The sequence below is a fragment of the Poeciliopsis prolifica genome, unplaced genomic scaffold, assembly GCF_027474105.1.
Source record: "Poeciliopsis prolifica strain line A6 unplaced genomic scaffold, Auburn_PproV2 SCAFFOLD005, whole genome shotgun sequence".
Taxonomy (NCBI): Eukaryota; Metazoa; Chordata; class Actinopteri; order Cyprinodontiformes; family Poeciliidae; genus Poeciliopsis; species Poeciliopsis prolifica.
The window spans coordinates 8,223,329-8,246,011 of record NW_026562380.1 but is presented as its reverse complement, the minus strand read 5'-3'; the positions used below and the strand labels follow the sequence as shown (position 1 = coordinate 8,246,011).

Sequence of the window (22,683 nt, the reverse complement as noted above, 5' to 3'; positions counted from 1 at the left end):
ATAGGGACTTACTGGCCAATGACATAAACTGAAGCTAGCTAATATAACAGGCTTGGTGACTTATTTTACCATAAAGTTCAGTCAGACAACATGCAGCACTGAGAAATTGGACAAAAAAAGATTCTAGAATAAATCATGGTTTTGTTTATGTAATTCTGATTATAAAAGAGGATATGAAGTTTCAGTGTTTATTTCTCAAATATATTCAACTTCTGCATCCTTTCAAATATTGCATATTTTTATACACAGTAACCCCAAAGTTGGACTGTTTCTCACCAACTTCCTCTACTTGCTAAAGCTTTCCTTTATAAGCAACATGTATACGGCTGGCTGCCTTTGTTCAGCACACTGTAAACTCACCATCTGCTGGCACTGAGGAGTACTACACACTGACCACCCACCCATCAACCAACCCACACACTCACACATTACACCACACAGGAGAGGTACCAAAATAGGTTTTATTATCTTTTTTTTTGTTTTTTTACATAAGAACATTGTCAAAACTGGAAAACATGTTTGCATAAAAACCTTTTAAAACAAGAAGACAATGTTTCGATTTCATGGATTGTACAAAATATTAACAAAAAATAAATTTCATAAGTGATTCATACCCCTCCTTTTGCATCAACATTTGAACCCATCACCAAAGCAATGCAGAGCGTAGAGGTCAGGCAAACGAGCATTAGTAGTGTCCACTGCATGCTGCGTTTGTCTACTAGAATCCAGGTTGTGCCTCTTTTTAGTTTATGGGACTACTAAATGTTTCAGTCTGTGAGTGCATCTCTGGGAGTGACCCCCTTTAATAATTAAGGCTTGAATTCTGTATCGCAAAAGATGATTAAAGTTAAAGAAGCCTAAAATGAAAGAAAAGCATTAAAAAACCCAAAAACCCATTAAATTCTAGCACCAACTTGCAATATCAGCCTTTATCTTGAAATACTTATTCCTGGGATTAGTTTGAAATTAAATTACAATAAAACTGAACAAACACAGTTGTGTTGAAAATAATAGCAGTGCTAAAAGATCAATCACTGTTCTAGGTGAAAGCCAATAATTTGCTGGCAGGTGTAGTGGAATAATAGAAAACCAACAGTGACAACAGCCATGAATGTTCATGTTACTGAGTCATTAATTAAGAGAGAGGCCCTAGCGAGCTTTCAATTTGTAGGTATGATGTATTGGTCAATGGAACCTGAGTACAACAGAAATATTTTCATGGTATTTTGATTAAAAAGTTGACTTGGAAAAAAGGAAACCGTGTTAAATGGTGGCTGCTTTGCTGAAATGATCTTAAATGCTTTATAATTGAACCCAAAACCAAAAAGATGTGGACAAAGAGACAAAGCAGTTAACCACCAAACACTGATCTAAGATGGAGGCTGGAAAACGTGATCACAGGAACCAGAAGTAGACTCCATGCTACAGATGTGAAGCACTTAGGAACATGATAAACAACTAAATATTATTCCAGCGAGTCAAAGAGCTGAAAGCTCAAGAATTTTCTTCAGTTTATGCATCACATGTTTGAGTTTGAATATCCTAATATTCCCTTATCCTCAATTTCTGTAGACATAGCAAGTTTGATTATTTTTGTCCTCAATAATTGACATCAAAAATAATAATTCAGATATATAGAAAGCAAAGGTTAAAAACTTTCCGTTTTAAACCCACTGCTGATATTTTGAGCACAACTGTATGTTTAACCGCTTATTACTAATCAGATGCGTGTTGCCATTAAACCCTGAAAACCCATCAACATTACAGTCATTAGCAAATTATCAGAAGTTTCCAGTCAAATTTTAAGAGTAGAAAAAGTAAACAATGACAAAATTGGAAGATTTACTTCAACCTCAACAAAAGCTTATCCTCACAATATAGACAGCTACTGTGAGTTGACTGCATACAAAAAGGTGTTCGGTGCAATCAAACCATCATCATTCGTTCAGTTTAGGCTTGAAAACAATTTTTTGTTTACTTTCTTTTTTATTTTTGACGTAAAAGCAAAGCATTGCTCAATAATAAGTCAAACAATAATTAGAATAAACTAAAACGTCCTGAGAATTTACATTTAATCATATCTGAACAAGCTGTGTAAGGAGACAATCATGGGTTTTATTTATCTGAATTAAAAAACAAAACAAAAAAAACATGCATAGCCCTGTTAATCAAAACCATACCAACATGCCGACAGCCTGACAAAAGAAATTCCCCCACCTTTACTGATTTACTCCATGTCAAGCATCTTAATTTAGTTTTATGAGACAAAAAATATGAGTTATGTCCCTTTTCCTTCACAGTAAGTGTCACAGAAAGTCAGCAAACCAACAGATTACAAATTAAAATCATCCATAAAAATAAAGCAAACAGCCAACAATCTTATTTATCCACTCTGCTCCACAAAACTTCCAGATCTCTGAGTGAAAGGAAGATTAACAGCTGGGATTATTTTCATTGTGTCTTTAATGTTGAAACATTTGCATTCAACCAGCCTAAGTGCCAAAACGTCACCAGGAGCAGCATGAGGTGTTAATCAATTGTTCTCAGGCGTGGACTAAGAGAGGACAGCCAACCACTAACTTGTTAAAAGAAAAACAAATGGCACAGATGACTTTAATTACTTAGAAACGTCTCCATCCAACTTAATTAGTGTCACCAGTCAAGTTTCAATGTAGTTAAACCAGAGGTTAGAAAAACAGTAACTCATGGCGATCACAAATCATAGCTGCTGCACATAAGGAATGAAAACGGCTCCAAAAGCAAAGTTAAACGCTGCAATGATTTAATTAAAAAAAAAAGGAAAAAAAGCAGGTGTAAGTACTTTCTGTCACCTTCCCAGACGTAAAGTCGGCATCGTTCCGTTTCCTGGTAAGACTCACACTGTGTGTCCCAAACTCTGACTTTTCACTTTCTCTCTCTCTACCATGTAGATTTAAGACTGAAGTGTGCTGTTCACCAAACTAGCAGCAAAGCAACACATGTTCAGTGACAAGACCGCTTTGCATCAGGTCGTCCTGCCCTGTGCAGAGGCTCAGCTGTGGACTCACTGTGACTTTTACTTCGCTTTACTCAGTTCCGGTTCAGCGATGGGTAAAGAAGGCGAGGGCACGGGTCTAGCAGCGCCGTTCGTCCCCTCCACAAACATGTTAGGAATGTCCTGGCCAAAGTAGATCTTACTGTTACCCGCTATGGCCTGGTACTTCATGAGCTCCAGGTATTCCGGTGTCAATTTCAGCTGCAAAGATTTAGAAGAAAAACAGCTCATTATTAATGCAAATCACTCATGAAAATACTAGCGTGTCTCTTAGCACGACAATCCAGGCTGAAAATAAACCCAATCCAGGTGTTGGAACAACTTGAGAGGGTGGGAGGAGTTAATAACATGTCCAGGATCTGACTCAAGCTGAGGAGGATATTTTTATGGGTAATCAAAACGTTACATTTCTAGAGGATAAAAAAAGCCAAAGGTAGGAGGAGTATATGAAGCATAAATTGCCATCTGGCCTCATTTATCAAATATAATATGCAGACTTTAAATATTCTGACAGTCAGAGAGACTAAACTGAATCCTGCCTGCAGCTTTGTGCTTATTGACAAATCAAATAAGTCTTTCATTAATTAAATGAATTAAACATTTAACTTAATTTGAAAAAAAGAAATAGAAAATATACATTTTCTTTACACATCATGATATATTTAGAGCATATGTTCTTTTTTTATGATTATGGCTCATGACTAGTAAAAATCCAAAATTCAATCTCAGGAGAATAATACTTGAGATCAATAAAAATGTATTATCTTTTGAACAGGAATGCAAAAGCCTAACCCTGACTGTATGCAGGCATGTGACTGGAGAGTTGAGTGGAAGGAAAAGTAGAAAAAGGTGGAGAAGCATCAGGGATAATCAGTCTGAAGATGATTGAGAAGCAAAAGCCCATCAATTGGAATATATGACCGAATCAGTTTTTGTAAAGTTTATTTACAAGAAAATGAACTGGATTGAACCTACGAGTTTTAGGGAGGCAAGAAATAACAGAGATATTTCACTGAACCTACATTATCCATAGTTTTTCTTTTTTTTTGTTTTATTAGTGACAAAATGAGCTATTCAATGATATTGTACTCCATTGGGATCCCACTGTAGAAGTGATTTATTCATCTTCTTACCCTGTTAGATTCTGCAGATTTGGCAGCAGTGTAGTATTCTGCATCAGCCTTCGCCTTCTCCCTTGCCAGGAAAGCAGCGTCTAAAACAGAAACAGTTTCAAAACCATCGAGGATGTCACAGAAACGTCTGAGAATCTCAACACGCGATGCTAACCTTCTATTTCAGAAATCTTCTTCTCCGTCTCTTTCTCCATGACTTTCTGCTTGTACTGGATCTCTGCTACTTGAGCAACCTTTTGAGCCTCTGTTGGGTAAAACAGGGAAGGAAACAGTTAACTGTGCTCCAAGACATTAGCAGATTCACAGACACTAAAACAACAGATTTACCAATAATGGCTTTCTTCCTTTCAGTCTCTGCTTCTTTTTCTACCACTTTCTGAGTCTGCACTGTTATTAAAAGGCGGGTCTTTTCAGCCTCCCTGTACATACACACAAAACAAAAGAAAAAAAAGTTTTGGAAAGTGTTTTGCCATCTTTCAACCGAGAGGATGGATTAAAAATATATTTTAAAAAAATGTGCACTAAAGGATTATAAACTCACATGAGTTCAAAGTTCCTCCTGATAGATTCTGGAATCTTTGGCTTGGTAACACGAACTGCCTTGAACCAACAAGTGAACGTAAAGAGGAATGAAAAACAATATGCTTTGATACAAAATTTATTAATTTTATAGTATAGTCAAAGTTCAATGATTAATCATTTACCAACTTTGTGACATGAAGTAGAGAAATGAAGAAATCACAGTTCAAGATTTTCGTTTGAAATACCTGAATTGTTAGTCCAGGTGCCATCGCATTAAGATCCTTCTGTAATGCAGTCTTCAGATTCTCATCTATAATATCTGCGAGACACAAAAAGGCAAATTGTGTCAACATGCAATCAATATCACTTGAAGGGTTTAGGGAGAAAAAATACAATAACAACTAAAAACTACATCAAAGCAAAGTCAAATTTCTCACCAAACAACTCAATGTAGACCTCCTGCAGAGTGTGCACGCTGCAGAACTGGTTCAGTTCATGATGGATCTTGTTGAAAATTAGAGTTTTGTCATAATCAGCTGTGTAGTTCCTAACAATATCCACCACTGAAAACACAGATTCGGACCATTATAGCAAAAACTATGCAGACTAAGGATAGTCAAGTGAATGTTCATGTTAGAAGAAATTTGAACATGTTTTACCTGCTGAAGGGACCAACATGTTAACCACTTCTATCCTGTCAAAATAAATCATCACGCCTCCACTGTTTAGAGAAAGAGGACAGAACAAAAAATATATACATTTTTGATAAAATAATTTTCTGGATGTGGGTCTGTGTCCAAAAAAGATATTGCATCAGTAGGTGTGGGCATACCTTGTTCCACAAGGCACATTCTTGATCTCATCGGTCTGAAGCGTGGTCTGAAACAGAGACCCAATAATACACATTTTTATAATAGCTTAATAAAAGCCCAAATTATTGCAAAGTGACACTAGTGTTGAAACATGTTAACTAAAACAACAATGTAATGTTGTTAAATATGTAAAAGGCATGAGTTCATTCATGTCCTTGGAATTATGATTTGTCAGAAATATAATATTTTATCTTGTGGCTCTGTGATGACAACATAAATCATAATCATCGCTGAAGGACGCAAGACCTTTTCAACCCCTCCATTTAAATGAAAAATAAAAAATAAATGCAGAAATTACCTGCACTGCTCTATATGTGGTGATGAAAGGCAGCATAATGTGATATCCTGGGCCATTGGGAGAGGTCAGCAATGCGCCACCCCTGAAACAAATATAAACAAATGCTTTGGTCAGAATAGATGAAGAACGACATTCACACAAACACACAGATACAGAGTGTGTGTAACTAGAGTTTTGACTTAAATTTTGGAGGCAGTTTGGTCTAAACTACCAGGGAGACACTATGTGACTGTCGTCACAGAATGAAGTCTAAAAGTTAACGCTTTTTCTTAGTACCAGAAAGACACTATGGTTTTTATTTGCAGGGTAAGATGTTCAACCCTTTTAAACCCTCGATCATTCCTGCTTGCAATCATCAGAAATCTCTTAATTACAGTAAAGATAAACAGGGAACAGACACAGATATTGTTGAATTGCACCAATCACCAGCAGAAGATGTAATCACTAATTAATCAGTTCTGAAATAACAGTTAAATCCTGATCAAGAGTTGTATACAAAGTGTTCTCCTCCCCACACACACACACACACACACAGCCTCCCAAAACAAATTATCATAAATGATTGAAAAAGTTGTATCTTTTAGAATTACTGATTTAATAATCCAACAGCAAATCAGTGCTTTTTTCCCTCTTAAATATGACAACTTATTTATTCTAAATAATCTTGTAGCACTAGAATGCAAAGTCTTGTGATACTATCTACTTTAACATTTTAAAGTGTCAAATAAAGCCATATTATTACATACAACAATACCTGTAGTAAACAGCAAGGTGTCCTTCCTCTATCTTGTGAATAGAGGAGTGCAAAAGGATGGCCATCATCCCGGCCATTGTTGCAAATACTGCCCCTACATGCGGCATCGTCATCCTCACTTGCTGTCACCTTCAGGAAAAGAAAGAAGCATAAACAGTTAACTGTTTGTGTATCACTCAACATCAAACCAAAAATAAAAGATGCGTTCAGATACACAGAAACTGTCTGCAGACAAGCTTCCAGCCACTTCCCATTTCTTGGTCAACTATTGCTGAAAGTAATACTGAAAGTCTTGATTTTAAAAAGGTTTTGATGCAGTTTATGACCTGTAAGCAACACATTCTCTTTAATACACAAGGCAACAAAAAGCTGCAGAAGAAATATTTGAGCCATGAGACCTGGATGATAAAGAAAACGGTAAAACATAGATGTTATTTGTAGATGAAGCCCACAGTTTAATTTAAAAAGACGTAAAAACGGGCCTATAATGTCCCTCATTTGCAATTTTGAGATCCGACACTGCACAATAGTTCACCCAGCAAGTATAATGCGTCCTATTGTCACATCAGGTGAGTTTAGGTAAGGCTAGGCTAACGCTAACAAGAAATTATTAGCTTGCAGAATGAGTAGAACAGTGAAATAGTTAAATATAATTTGAAATAACAGGAGAGCACATTTTTACTACACCTATGCATCAGTCAGAGTAGTCACCACAGCCGATAAGAGACGCTGACTGAGCATTAGTTTGACCAGGCTAGCCTGAAAGGCAGACTCAGCTAGCTAGCTCTCGTTATCTCTTCGGAAGACAGCAACTGTCAGCATATAGAGCGTAACGCTAACTTTAGCAGAAAGCTAATAAACTACCTCAGCTTCTACACTGCTGGAACATAAACATAATCATGTAAGCGACAAAGTAAACGGCTGGCTATTGACATAAATTTACCACAATATCGAACCGTCCACACCTCTGGTTTTATCTTTCAGCGACCCATCCCCCCCTCACACCGCCTCCTCCTCCCGCAGCTTTCTGTCAGCGCTCTTGGGCTGGGCTGGGAATTCCGAATCCCTTCTGAGATCCGGATATCTGGGCCCAAATCACCTTAAAGAACCGGGTCCTTTGGCTTCGAACTGGATATTCTTGTATTGGGTAAAACTAAACGTCAACAGTTAACCTTTTAGCTCCAGAAAGAGTGTTATTTTTTTCATCCTCGGAAATGTTTTTCTTTTTGTTTTTCAGTGGAGATAAGAGTAATCGTTGATGATGCTTTGAAGATGTATGGTTATGAGGACCAGCCAATTTTCTTTCGCTTGGATTTGAGTGCTAAACAGCAAGTCAAAAAGTTCAAATCGTTAGTGACTATTTAAAGGACTAACGACTTTAATCTTTTCTTGTTTTTATTTTCTGCCTGATTCAAAACTACTAATTTAAGTAATATGTGGAACTTTTTTTTTCATGCATAATAATCAGCTGGGTGCCCCATTTTAATTTTTTCTACATAGTTCATTCTTTAAATTATTCAACTCATTTGCACATTTCTTTTAATCAGACTATTTTGTTTTTAATAATTGCACAGTAATATTTTTTTATATTGTAAATTTGTCCACACTGTACAGTCGTTTACGCTTGATTTTATATTGTTTGTCTTTGTGAATATGAATGCTCCCATTTACCTTAGTCTGCTGCTTGTACACTTGAATTTGCCCACTGTGGGACGATAAAGAATATTTCCATTCTATTGTAGTCTATAACTGTTTGCTGCCCCTCACACTCGTTCCGCAATCTCAACCCTTTGCAGCTCAGAAAGGTATTTCACATGATTTCTCATGAGATGGTTATGTCTCATATTATACTCATTCTTTTAATATAGGATCTTGAATTTTCTAGCTCTGTTCTTTCATCTCCTTTTAGTATATGAATAACTTTCTGAAAATATTGTCAGCAGCTTTTAATTGGTTTGCATATACAGTTAAAAAGAGAGATAAGCAATAAAGAAAATAAGGTGAATTATTGCATGTTTTTAACATTTATAAAACTTTCTTCACATTTCACCGTGCAGTTTTATCAAAACAGTGCCTAACTCCAATTAATTTCGAAAAAAATAAACGTTCTAGCTGAAAACATTTGTTAACATTCTGTAATATATGAACCTAAAACATGCATAGCTTACTTTGTCATGATGTTGCATATATTATTGTTATTATATTATTATTTACGGTAATTACACAACTCAAAACAGAAAGATGTCAGATAGTTTAGCCCCAGGAAAGGCATATCAAAGTATGCATTTTCTGAAAGCTCTTAGAGCTACTGAGAATCCACTTTGTTTGCTCCAAGCTCAACCCAGCTCCAGTCCTGATCCTGTGGAGAAAGAGAAAAAAAACACTATTCATACAGCACTTACCAAAACCTTTCACTTATGTTAACACTGGTTTCCAGAGTCAGACGTCTACATTTTCATTACTTCAAATTTAAGTTTTACCAAAATATACGTATAAAAGGTTGATAATTTTTACTGCATTAAATGAGAAAGGTGTCTTTTTGCATTGAGAAGTAAAAGTGTAGAAAAACAAAGAAATCTGTTCAATCCCCTACAGCAATTAAAAAATAAATAAATCTAAGCTCAGACACCCTTTTTTTTGTAAAAAATTTACTCAGACAGAAATCAGGAGTTGTGTGCCTAACTTACTTAATCGGCTCACTTCCCTACCTGCACTACTTTTACACATCAGTTAGCATAACGATTAGCCACTTCGTACTGACCATAACACTTTGCTTCAATTCTTGGGTGGCATCTTGCATCAGGGATGTAAAATGATTCAGGTAGCGCTGATTTTCATCCAGAAGTTGTTGAACCGTTTCACTGAAAAAGACATGAGACTAAATTTGCAGGGCACTCTTTTTCCAACAACGTAACAATTATAAGACCAGATCCCCTGCTGTGTATGTGGTTATACTGATATTAGTGAAAGAAGAAAAGCAAGACAAAGAAAAAGAAAGAAAAACACAACAGCACATCAAAGATTTAGTTTTTTCACAGGATGCAATATTCCACACTTATTAAACAAATCATTTGCTATAGTATCATATTATTACTAATACTTTCTAAAAATCAAACAAATACATTTATTCAAAAGGGAAAATTGTGCAAAGACTTTAGCTACAAGAGCAGCACTTATTCTCTTCCTGTAACATTTTCACAAGGTTGAATGAACAGAGGGAGGGACCTCTGGCCATTTGTCTTTGCACAGTATAGAAATAGAAATATCCTTTATTGTTCCTCATTGTGGAAATTCAGATGCACCAATAGCAAAGTGAAAGACAAAGGGAAGCATGTAAATTCACACAAATCTTACCCGTCACTCGGCTGTTTTGTTTTAGTGACGACAGCTGAGAGTTGCTCTGAGCCTGCAGACAAAATCACACACTTTGTAAGGTACAAAGCTCCATGATTGTATGATGACTAGATTTCATATCACAGAGCTTTAGCAATATTTATTGAGCATTTCTGACATACTTACACAGGCAATCTTGAGAAGGAACCAGAACTCTTTCTGTCTCTTTGTTTGCATTTGCATCACTTCAGTTTCTGCAGCTTTGATGTTCACAACAGCCTTTTCTAGTTTAGGGAACAAATCCACGATGCGCTGCTTACACATCAGGATCGCACTACAAAATCAAGTGGCCCCACACAGACAGAAACGCAATAAAATGCATATCCAGCTGCACTGAGATTTACTAGTTTGTATGTGTACCTAATGAGTAAATCACCTTAGATGAGTGTAGAGGTCTTTTAAAACTCTGTCCTGATTCTGAACCGTTTGAAGTATTGTCCGCACCATGTCTGAGCTATCACTGTAGCCATGTGGAGGGTCGTTACCTGCAGGAAACATGTTAGTTATTTCAGTAATTCAGTTCAAAAAGTCAGATACATTATAAAAAGGAATTACTCACAGTTGCAGAGTATAAATTTAAAGTGTAAATTTGAGGTTAATCACTTAAATATAATTAAAAACCAAAATTACATAAAACCAATGGGAAAAAGATTAAAAACTCTTATGTCATTGTCATGTTATTGCTTACACAATCATAGGGAAAACAGCTATCCATCAGCAAGTAATGGACACCATCCACAAGAAAATTTAGACATTAATAGAAAGTTGAGTGGAAGGAAAAACTGTGGCAGAAAAAGTTAGGATAACACTTCAGTGGATATTCTTTAACCACTGAAGCTGAATTAAAAAGAGCTTTTATCAAGTATAGAATAGATATTTTGTATACATGGACACTTTAAGTAAGTTGACAGTTTTGATTTAAAAATTCTTTTTTCTGTAGTCTTAATGTAATTTTGGTTTTTAGTAATCCATAAAACATAATGTTAAAAATAAAGTGAAATAACTACTATGTCGATTTATGTCTAATAAATAGATCATGATGAAGCATTATTTCATTAAATTCTATTCTATTATTTTCAATTCCAGGTAGCTGAAATTTTATGTTTTGAATCTGTAATTTTTGTACTAACTTTTGCATTTAGTTTTCAGTTGCTTGTAGAGTTCAACAGCCTTTTCTTCACTGGAAAAGAGACAAACAATAAACAAGTGAGCACCACCTTTATAATTTTTGTGTTAGGGTTGACATTTGTCTAACATTTTTATAGCTTTCAAAGTTTTTATTTGGCATAATTACTGTATTAAGCAATTAAAGTCAATTGACAGAGAAGATAGACACTATTTCAGAAACACATGGACACTTGTAAAAAATAACTTAAAAGAAAGCTACTGACAACTTCTCCATCACATCTCCTTGTCTCCTGGCAAACGGACTCCGCTGCAACTCCACAATTTCAGAATGTAGCGCCAATATCTCTTCGTCAAGACCCGACACATTTGCAACCTACAGCACAAAATATCCCTTAGCACAGATTTTTTTATTTTCTTCAAAGCACTGTGTTGTGTTTACAGATTCCATACCTGTGTAAACCCATCAGCCTTCTGTTCATTTTCTTGCCATGCCCGCTGCATCTTCTCTGAAGCTGAACATAATAAACACACAGAAGCAGGAAGTTCACTTGAGTTTTCAGAAAAACAACTTTGCGTATCACAGGAAGAAATGAATCACTACTGACAGATGCCGCTGTTGCTCTGCTTGGTGTATTGTTCGAGATCCTGCTGGATGCTGGTCTTAAAGATAGCTAGCTTAGCGTGGAGCTGTTGTGAGTAGGAGAAGAGGCGGTGCTTGTACTGCGTCAAGGTGGAGTTGTAACGCAGCAGACTTAGCCTGCAGACATAGAAATAATACAGGAGGTAAGTTTGAATGAGTTAGTGTGTCTACGGCATTTTGAGGCACTTACATTGCAGCTCTCTGCCCCTGGTACAGCCGCAGGTAGTCCTCCTTAAGACCACATATGTAGCTGAGGGCTTCTCCCCACACCTTTCTAAGAGGAGACAGGGGCAGCTGTGTCTTTGTTTCCCTGACTGAGCATAAAACAGAAGGCATAAAAACATAAATGACACCTAATTATTATGAAGGTGGCATTTAAAGAATGTATTATAAATAAATAAAAGGAACCAGAGCAGTCAGTATTCACAGATCCGATTCAAACATGGTACTACCATCCTGGGTAATCCAATTGAATCCATCAAGAACTAAACCAAAGTGTGAAAGCACTCCAAACATTTTATCTGACTGAGACATCAAATCAGATAAAATGCTTCCCACTTCTGACTTGCACATATTTCTTTCATATTTCTTGCAAAAATGCAAGAAATATTTGCATTTTCTGAATCACACATTGCTTGTCTTATTCTTTGAATTTTGTCATTGAAAAAAACTCAAAATCACAGCATGACTTGTTGGAGAAGAATTAGAAGGGCAGGTGGTGGGCTGCTTGCCAACAAAACTATATAAGGTCCAGGCATTGCTTGTGTTTTTTTGGCCATATCAGAGAAATAAAACTATAACTCTAGATTATAGTAGACATAAAAAAACATCGTTATAAAAATGTCACTACGCCATTGGTCAAAGGTAACTACCCAGAAGTGAAGAAAGAAGTAGATCAACAGATAAATAGAAAAGTGATACAAGATATACAATTCTTTGAATGATTTCAGTTTCTTTAAGAGCTCAATAATCCAAAGTTATATGTCATCAAGGCTTTCATTTCCATTCAACTTTCTTGTATTTTAACCAGTGAATAATAAATGTCTAGAGCAGCTTGCAGGAGTCTGATGTTTCACTGTTCTGGAAAACCTGAAATGCAAATGCAATGTTGTTGTTACTGCTCCCTGTATGGAGTGACTGTGGGTTTATTTGCAAGTAAAGCAGGAAAATGGATCTGATCATTCAGGTCAGATTATAATAACGTGTGTGACAAGGGAGGCTTGACTACCATCATCTAAATCAGTCAAAACATGTGTTCATGCCATGTCTGAAGAGCGCCTTATAAAAGGTCAAAATCTTGCAGATTTACGCAATAAAATATAAACAATTTCTAAAATTTAAATGTCAAAATTTTCCAAAAGTTAAAAAAAACAAGAAAAAGAAATTCCGTCGAGTAGAGTAAAATGTCTTACCGATAAAGTTAACACTGTCTGGCAGGGGTCTGGCAGTCAGGGGTCCTGAGTACTTGGTAAGGCTCTTATCAAACAGGAACACTATGGAGGCGTCCCAGCCGCGCTAAAAGTACCAACAAATAATTTTTTTTTTTTAAAAAAAAAAACAAAATAAAGACACTGACATTAGGTGCAAGTCTATTCCTAGTTTTTGAGAAAGTAATAGAATTTAAAAGTACATTGCCCACATAATGCAGAGGTCATTTATTTTTCAAAAAATTACACTGGCCAGATAGTCTGAAAGAAAACAAATTGTAGTCTATAGTTTCCATTAGGGTTGTAAAATTCCACAAAAAAAAAAAAAAAAAAAAAAAAAAAACTAAATGAACAACAACAAAATCAGTTTGGTATTTACTTTAGTTTGATTCAACCAAGATAGACAAATAAAAAGTGGCGATTGTAGAATTAAACAGAAGGAGGGGCAAATGGATGGAATTTTGAAGTAAAGACAATGCGGACATTTGAGAATAAAATCACCTTGGAGTTGTTTTGATATAGAGACAATTTAGTGCACGAGCTATACTTGAATGCTCCATAAAAGGGCAGCAGTTGGGGATTCTCCTCTGGTCAGAGAGAGTGGTCATGATTGAATCTGATGTGCTGTGTAGCATTTTGGACTGGTTCAATGCTGCAGTCAGCTGGATTTGGACTCCAGCTGATACCAGGAATGCTAACATTCAGGATGACATTCCTGGAAGTGAGCCATTCAGTTAAGTGCAGAACAAGCTGCTGGAGCCAATTGAGTGTCTCCTTCAGATGTGTACAACTATGTTTTAACAGTTATAAAGATTTTTTTCATGAATGAATGGAAACCTTAATGTTCCCAACAATAGAGTTTCGGAACTGTCCTGTCTGGTATGTTTCGATGTCACTTTTTAAAGTTAGTAGAAACAATCTGCATATGTTCAGGTATAAAACAACACTGCATTTATTTGGTACATGTGGGTACCATTACACCATGATTTCCATGCTTACTTCATATACACTGCTTTGTTTGTTGTTGCAAACTAATCACACACTTTGTTCCTTTTCAGAAACACAAAGTTCCACATAAACAAATATAAATTCACTGCTTCAAATCAAAGACAAAGAACAGGACAATTTTAACAACAAACATGTGCCTAAAGAGAGTAGACACTGTTTGCCACGCAGCATAAGCAACTACTGTATGACTTATTTGTGTCACATACCAAACCGTCTGGCAGACACTGCATGGGCGCCCACCGTGGGTCAAGGGTGTTTCCTGTCTCCAGCAGCAACTCCTGACTCTCAGGAGAGATGTGTGCCTGAGTCTGAGCCTCTAGACGACGCTGCAGGCAGAGAAAACTCTCCTCCACACCCAAAACCATCGAGTGCAGCTGGGCTGATGTCATGTCCAAGACATGCATAATCTGAAACAGCACAGGCAGAATGTTACTAGCTAGAGATTTGCTTGGCTGTAGTTTAGAAAAAGCTTTCAGGCAAAAATACAATGAATGTTTTCAACCTTCATGTTGAGAATATTGTCCAGTAAGGTGAAACATCGTGGCTTGTTTGTTTTTGGATCCGGACCTCCACCACGGAAAGCAGGATCCCAGAGTAGGAGCATCTGCAGGAGACACTCAATTGGCTCCAGTAGCGGCCTGGTACACAGACAAAACACATATACACATATTTTGGAGACTAGTTTCTCACAATGAGGCAATCTTCACTGGTCGATCGGAAAAAAGTAAATTTCTGTCTTTACTTGCTGAGGTTGTTGGGATATGACAGATGTGCTGAGAACCGAATTTCTCCATTCATGTCCTCTACCGCCATAATGTCTTTAGGACCTTTGTTCTTGACTTTGTTTATCCTAAAAAAAAAAAAAAAAGAAAATATGCAAATCAAAAAAAGATCCTAAATTCCTCAAAATGTTCAAAAGGAGCCTTTCTATGATTCATATGCAGTGCTGTCTCCCTTATCTTCAATCACTTTATCGTCTTTCTGAAAGCTTCAATTTGTCACAAGCTCTAAAAGTCGGCACAGCTGCCACCATTACACACAGCTGTCACCATTACTAACTAACTACTACTAACTACTACTATTTGGGTTTCTTAGTTAATCAATTCTTGCAATGTTCCTGCTGAATAATTATCAGATCTGTTTCACTCATGTCAAAAAAGACCTCAAAACTCATCATTTGTAAATTTTTTAACCTCTTATTTGCATTTTATTTGATGCCACAAACCTTTCGGTTCTCCAACAAAAACATCATTGTGAAACATGCATTTGGTTGGAGACAGTGTCACTTCTGGCAGCAGGAGGAGACCATAAACAGGTCATACAGGTAGTTCAAAATTGTTACAGATGATATGTAACAACCTGAAGGTTTGTCGTGTTTCTCAGCAGAGTCTAAGCAGCTTGGAGAATATTCCACTCAACTTCCCAATCATTTGAACAGCCAACTTTGACCTTTGGTTGGTTACACAGGATAATACGGTGGACATCATTACATTTTTACCAAAATTGATGAGTTGCTGGAAATCAACAATTCTACCTAACCTGGGAGACTCTTAAAATTCCTAGTATATAACGATTATGTATCATTGACTTACCACTGTACTGGCTGCATGTTGTGCAGAAAGGGTCGAAAACCGCAAATGCATTCAAAAATAACCGTCCCAAAACTCCAGTAATCCACCGTCACAGTGTATGGCTTACTCTCAAACAACTCTGGAGCCTGCCACACATACACAAGAGGTTAAGCTTAAGATTTCTGACTATTATCTGAGAAGACATCAGTCACTGATGCAACACTTACTTACCAGGTATTGAAGAGTCCCAACAAAGGATGTACAAAGACTTCCTTGATCCAGATCTTTTGCATATCCTAGGTCTATGATTTTATGGACAAGCTTCAGAGCAGAAAGCCACATTTATACAGTTAAACATTGAACAAAGGAGTAACATTACACTACACTGGCAAAATACATGTAAGAAAATAGAAATTACAGACCTTTCCATCAATCTCTTGCAGAACAATGTTCTCTGGTTTTAGGTCTCTGTGAATAATCTTATTTTCATGGAGATACTGGATACCAGAGCCTGTTTTCACAAAATAAAGTCAGTTTACATACATATGTAATTTAAGTGAACTTTTAATCAAAGTGAAGGCAGATGAAAACTTTACCAATGTCACTGAGAAGAGACAGGACTTCACTCTCCTTCAGTCCACAACAATTTTCTGGTTTATTCAACACCTAAATAAAATCACTTGATCTGTTAAGCTCCAAAGTTCAAAAATACTTATTCAGATTCTTTTTGAAACAAGCCTTTGGTACCTTGCGTAGATCTCCTTTAGCACAGTACTCCATGGCGAGCAGAGGTAGGTCGTTGAGAGCGATGGAGGTCACATCTTCTGGTACTTCTCTGGCCTGAACAATATTCACATGGTTCAGCCTGTAAAACAAAAATTGCAACAAATATGTTGTTTTTTTTATTTTTGGCAAGTTTGCGATGTGGGGTGTAAATTGTTAAAAGACTATATGATCAATGCAATCATCCAATAAAACTCTTACTTCCTCATGATTTGAATCTCCCTGCTCCACCGTTCTTTATTCTTCACACTCAGGTCCAGGCGGCAAAGTTTCACAGCAATCTTCTCTCCCGACTCCTGCTCCGAGAATATGAGAGTAAAGTTTGATCAGTCTGGACTTTATTTTCTTCGGGACAACAGATGGCTTGTTTAAAACTTACATTGTGTTGGTACAGGTAGACATGCCCAAAGCCTCCCACCCCGAGTCTTTCTTTATTTGTCCAATTGATGCATGTTGGGCTCTTTTTCAGGGTAGGACGCTCCATGGTGTGCAAACAATTCAACTGTAAACATTAAAAACCAGATAAGGTATTGCAAGCCCCGACACTGTGGGACTACTATAGTGTGAAGCTGTTTCAGTGTTTTAGTAAGCTAAATCATCCATAACGCTATACACTCCCAAATGTTCATGGCGATTTGGTGATCAGATTTGTTGCAGCTGCGTCTAAATGCTGTAACAACTTGCCTCTTCACATTATGTCTAAAACTAACTTCATTTTATTTTATTTAAGTAACCTAGGAGGTGTGTCTTCTTCATGCCACGCCCCTTAGTTTAAGTGTTTTATGCAAAAGGAACACCAAACACGTGGTGTATTTACTATATGTGGACATACAAAAGCCAGCATTTTAGTTTAAAAAATATTCTAATTTTTTGAGAAACAGCTGTGAGCCATAACAATTTAAACCAACAGTCTGTGTGTAAATAAACTAAGAAATCTGAGTTTTCTTCATCTTGTCAAACTATTGAAATTAATTCACTTTTCAATGACGTTTAATTTATTGAGGTGTGAAACAAATTTATGGTTTAAGTCGTACAATATTCAATAGGTTGTCTTGTACAGCATATATTACTTGTCAAAACTAAGAAAAAAAAACATTTGTACAAAGACCGCTCCACCATATTCCACATGAAAATAACAACATAATAAAGATATTACGCCTTATAAAAGGATGCCACCTCAGACTTGGTGTTTCTGGGGCTAAAAGCTATTTTGGTCAGCTGTTATTGTAGCACTCCATCTCCATAAAGTTTAAAAACCTTAATTATATCAAACAATAGGCCTTTTAAAGGTAACCGTGGCGCCACAAACCTTGTAAACTCACCTTTCCTTGCGGTCAGAGTCGCCAGTCGCCAAAAACAGTTTGTTGTTTCTGTCAGAACATTGTCTCGTCAGTTAGCTAACCATGTTGTTTACGGTCCTGCTCATTTCAGTGTCTGTGTAAGAAGACGGTGGCCCGGCCCAATGACAACTTCACCAGATTAGCATGACTCTAAGGTGAGGTTTGCGTATATAGTTTGTTGTTGTTGGTGGTGGGAATTCACAGAGAGTGACTTCACTGACTCCAACGTCAGCGATAAAGTGAAAGTAAGGAGTGGAGCTCTGCGCATGCGTGTTTCACACCGCTGAAAAAACGTGACATTTTCATGGCGCTTCATTTGACACGCGTGATTTTTGTGTTAATTGTTGAGGTTTCTTATTCTCTTTTGTCTCACATTCAAGTTAGAACCGCATAAAAAAGTGTACATAAACTACAAAAGAAGTAACTTTTTGTTGCTACTTTTGAACAAACTTTTTTGTTACCACCAAAAGTTAGGAAATTCCCCAGCAATTACAAAGACGAAGAAGTCTGGCACCGCCACTAGATGGCGCCAAATTACGCGTTTTGTGTCATTACAAACCCCAAATTTGTACTCAAAGTTTTAGTCACTTAAAAGCAAAAAGTGGCCATCCGAGAAATTAATCAAGTAACAGTATAAAAGTATTTGGTAAAAAGGCAATTACTTGAGTTCTGACCATTAACGTTTAGTCAGATATTAAAATTTGTATTTTAATATTTCATATGAAAATTATGTGATCAGAAAGACAAAACTGTGAAACTATGTAAAGATTTAGGAACTTTGAAGACCTAAAAAAATACAAATCACATAGTTTCAGAATAAATTTAAGTAAATATAGAACTTTATTTTCTTAACTTATCAAACCAATACTTACAGATTAAAGTACTTTCAGTGACAACATATAATCTTTAATGTATGTCCACTTGACTTTAAAATGGTTAACAGACAATGACATTGCAACATAGAAGTTTGTGTAAAGAAATAGTTTCACTTCAACACAAACTGTAGGTGAGTTTGTTTGTTTGGTGCATTTTTGGCTTTTCATTCAGTAAAGTGGGCAGACATTTAAAAGTATGAGTGTTGATACTTAATATTATTACTCAATCAAAAGTCAAAATTATGGTGCAGTAAAACTACTAATTTATTTCCCCCCTAAAAAGTTACTCAAGTAAATGTAACAATAAATATAGCTATAGTCGACTAGTGGTTCATTGACTTCTGGTGGTAGTCATGAGAAATCGTGGTCTGAATGATTTAATAAATACCTGAGCAGAAAAGATTAATATTGTTAGGATAATTTTTAAAAAGTTGCCTGTAAAAAACGGAAAAAAAAAACATTCCAAGTTTTATGACATATTGGCATGAAACATTTAACTGATTTAACTTCAGTGAGAAAAAGAGGTGTTCATTTTCAGTATATGTAAATGTCCAGTTTTAACTGTAAAGGCAATTCAAATATCAACTAACAGAGTATAAAGTGGATTTTATTAGGTTACTCATATAACGGTAAATTTAAAAACAGTTTTGTCTGACGTTTCAAATAAGCCCCAGCCATGTCACTGACAGGAAAATTCTCAAGACAACAAACCACAATAGGAAATAAACGTGGCTTTGGTGGGTAACGCAATAACAGGTCCAGAAACTGAAAACGAAATAGAAACAGTTCATTTACTGACAGTAACATACCTACAATCAGCTTTACTTCATTGGAAATTTCTCAAAAGGCAAATGTGGGTGAATCAGAGACAAGTGCTTTTGGCCACATGCATTCATGGCTGCAAGTACTCAGGTAAATATTTTATTGAACAGTATGAATTTGAGTCTAATTCTAATTCAATCTCGGAGGAAAAAAGGTTCAGTTTGTGAGTGTTTGTAGCATCAGCCTGACAGCACCTCAAACAAATAACAATTTGGGAGCTTAGTAGGTCTTCACAGATAAATACATACTTTATACATGTGTTATAATTAAACGGCAAAAAGAACATCAAAAATAGAAGAAAATGGGGTGTGCTGTGGTGGCGCAAAAAAAAAAAAAAAATACTGAAATGTATAGGTATCTTCAACACCCCTAAAGATTGCCTGGATCATCAGCTTAATGCTTTAAGATTGATAGCAAAGTAGTTTCCAACACTGGAGAAGAAATAGCTGCATAAATAAACTTCTAGTAAGTCTTATAAGACGCCCCACGTTTGGAGGCCTCAGTCCTTGACGCGGACGTCTCGGGTTCAACTCCCGGGCCCGGCGACCTTTGCCGCATGTCTTCCCCCCTCTCCTTGCCCTCTTTCCTGTCAGTCTACTGTCAAAAAATGCGAGCCACGAGTGCCGCTAAAAACTCTTCGGAGAAAAAAATGGAGAAAAAAAAATTGAAGAAAAAATATGAAACTAACTTGATACGAACTTGGTAATTAAAAACAAGGGGAAAAAACTACAATAAAGTACACACCTGACTATGTCTGGACGTTGGATTAAATTAAATTAAACTTTACTTCCCAAAAGTCCATAAAGAAATGCGATGCCATTAACATAAAAAGGAGCAGAAGTTAATGGTAATACTAAACTGAAATAACGTCATTTTGTTGTGTAAGCCAGACTTCAAGTTTATGTGCAATGGATGTGTTACATTTATAGCTGCCACAGGAACTTCAAATTTCACAATGATAAACTAAACTATAAGCTCTTTGCACTTTTCAAGAATATGCAGTCATTCACGAACTGTGATGACTCGACTATGGTTCTGTTCTAGCAGCTGGTGCAACAAACTCCAGCTGCTTTCTTCGTTATGATGAATACAAATGTTATGCAAAGCATCTGTGATGTTGATGCAATTAGTATTTACTTAAAAAAAAGTGATCTGAGGTTTCATTACAACTTTGAATATGATGAAATTGTGCAATTGTTTTCCAAACTTATCAAACTAACTTCATGTTTAATTATTTTATGGCCACAAATATTACAAATAATAAGTCAGTGCAGTTTATTTGTGTGTAATAACTTAAACTAAAAAAAATCCTACAAAATAATTCATATTTAATATGCTACATCATATATTGAAGATTAAACAAGAGCATGGAGGTTGTGTGTGTGATGGCGATGGACAAAAAAACCCTTCTGTTTCCAGCTTCTAGATGTTTTGTTCCAGCACTGCTTAAGGAAGTTCAGAACATAATAGGTTTTTTTTATTTTTAAAAAAGACAGATTTGCAGCATTCAGCAGTAAAAAGGTGAAATACGAGTGCTTTTGCATGTGTGGGAACAAGAAATTGACATTTCCTGTTAAAAAGAAACAACCTTTTATAATCACCATCTGGCATTAAATCAGACTAACCTTTTATTGTGTCAAAACAGTTAGTAAACCCAAAATTATTGATATTTGCTAAATGCAAGAACAACAATAGATTTTGTTATTTTATCTTATATTGCTTTCTTTATATTTGTTTACTTACATTTTTGTGGTATTAGGTGGAATATATTTTCAAACCACATTGCCTTTTTCTGCAGATGAGGGAGGTGAGAGAGCTTGCTGTTGATAGCTGTTTCTCTACGACACATTCAACATACCTTTAGTAACCGACAGTGTTCACAACTGGAAAATGTGGTTGTTGTTGTGGTCAAAATTTTGTCTTGAGTGGGTGCTGCACCGTTTCTCATAAAGCTTTTTTCCAGCAAGACAAAAAGAGAAACTATTCACAGCTCACTGATAAACCGAAACATCAAAGACACTGATCAACTTATAGAAGTCTGAAAATGCATCTTTGTAATGCTGTATAATATAAGAAAATCTGAGACGTAATGTAACATTTGTCTGGTTACTTGCTTTGCAAATGCTGGTAACCTGCTGGATCTCTACCTCCTTGTTCTCCTCGCTGACTAGAGTGATGCAACGTAGGCAAAAAGTGTTTTTCATAGCTTTTTATGAAGATTCTTTCGTGAACCTCAATTAGACGAACTATGTTTGACGAACTGGCCTTTCTGCCTGTATAGTCCAGTTCTTTCACCTACTTGTTTACAGGATGTAAAATGAGGTCATGGGTTGTTCACTTTGTTTTTATGTTGTTAACTATTGCTGTTAGCTATATTCACAATAGAATGTTCACTAGGGATCATTTTTGCGTTTAGATAAAATATAATCAAAATCAGATTTGGTAAAATATTTTATCGCATAAAAAAAATTAATCTGACGGGAGCTATGGCAGTTTTCGTCCATTCCTCTTGCCAGGAATGGTGTGACTCTAGGTTTGCAGGATGCCTTCAAGCCATTTTTAATATTTTGGTGGCATTAATTGCCTTTTTCAATAATAGCTGACAGTAGGTAGAGCACAGAGAGAAGAGGAAGACATGCAGAAAGTGACAGAGCTGGGAATTCAACCTGGGACCACTGGGTTGAGAACTGCAGCCAACCACTGATCCACAAAGCACCCAGTTTTCTCACTATTTCATTTTCCTGAAAAGGAGAAGCAGCTAGATCTCTCTCACGAGCAAACAGAGCAGCTGAATTATGTGAGCTTATTCATAATGTGACACGGAATAAAATTACTTGTTAAAAGTAGTTCACTGACCTGCTCTACTAACAGTTTCTAAAGCGATGGCTGTAGTCATCATCACCTTTTAAAAAGTGTGAAAATGATGTTTGCAGATGATAAGAGATAACTATTTATAAATAGGATTTTTTTTCTCTCTCTCTCTCTTTTGCGTAGGAAGGGTTAACTATAGAAGTTGGATTCATACTTTTACCCAGAATATTTTGCAGTTTTCTGTCACTATTCTAATTCTGTACATTTTTTTC

At 36.3% G+C, this 22,683-nt stretch overlaps 1 protein-coding gene and 1 pseudogene across 2 annotated transcripts; both read right to left on the bottom strand.

Moving 5' to 3' along the window:
* Positions 1-442: 442 nt before the first annotated feature.
* Positions 443-7,649, bottom strand: erlin1 (ER lipid raft associated 1). 2 transcript variants are annotated; one of them, XM_055030171.1, is made up of 12 exons: positions 7,579-7,649; positions 6,614-6,742; positions 5,860-5,941; positions 5,522-5,568; positions 5,349-5,410; positions 5,127-5,252; positions 4,935-5,008; positions 4,709-4,767; positions 4,495-4,586; positions 4,322-4,411; positions 4,168-4,247; positions 443-3,235 (listed from the first exon to the last, which is right to left on the bottom strand). In XM_055030171.1, the coding sequence occupies exons 2-12, from the start codon at positions 6,724-6,726 to the stop codon at positions 3,056-3,058; spliced, it is 1,005 nt and encodes a 334-aa protein (XP_054886146.1). In that variant the 5' UTR covers positions 6,727-6,742; positions 7,579-7,649; the 3' UTR covers positions 443-3,055. The 2 variants fall into 2 exon arrangements, with proteins under 2 accessions (XP_054886146.1, XP_054886145.1); XM_055030170.1 differs by having other exon boundaries at positions 7,557-7,644.
* An 895-nt stretch (positions 7,650-8,544) lies between these two features.
* On the bottom strand, positions 8,545-18,133 carry LOC129360057 (inhibitor of nuclear factor kappa-B kinase subunit alpha-like; annotated as a pseudogene).
* Between the last annotated feature and the right edge of the window lie 4,550 nt (positions 18,134-22,683).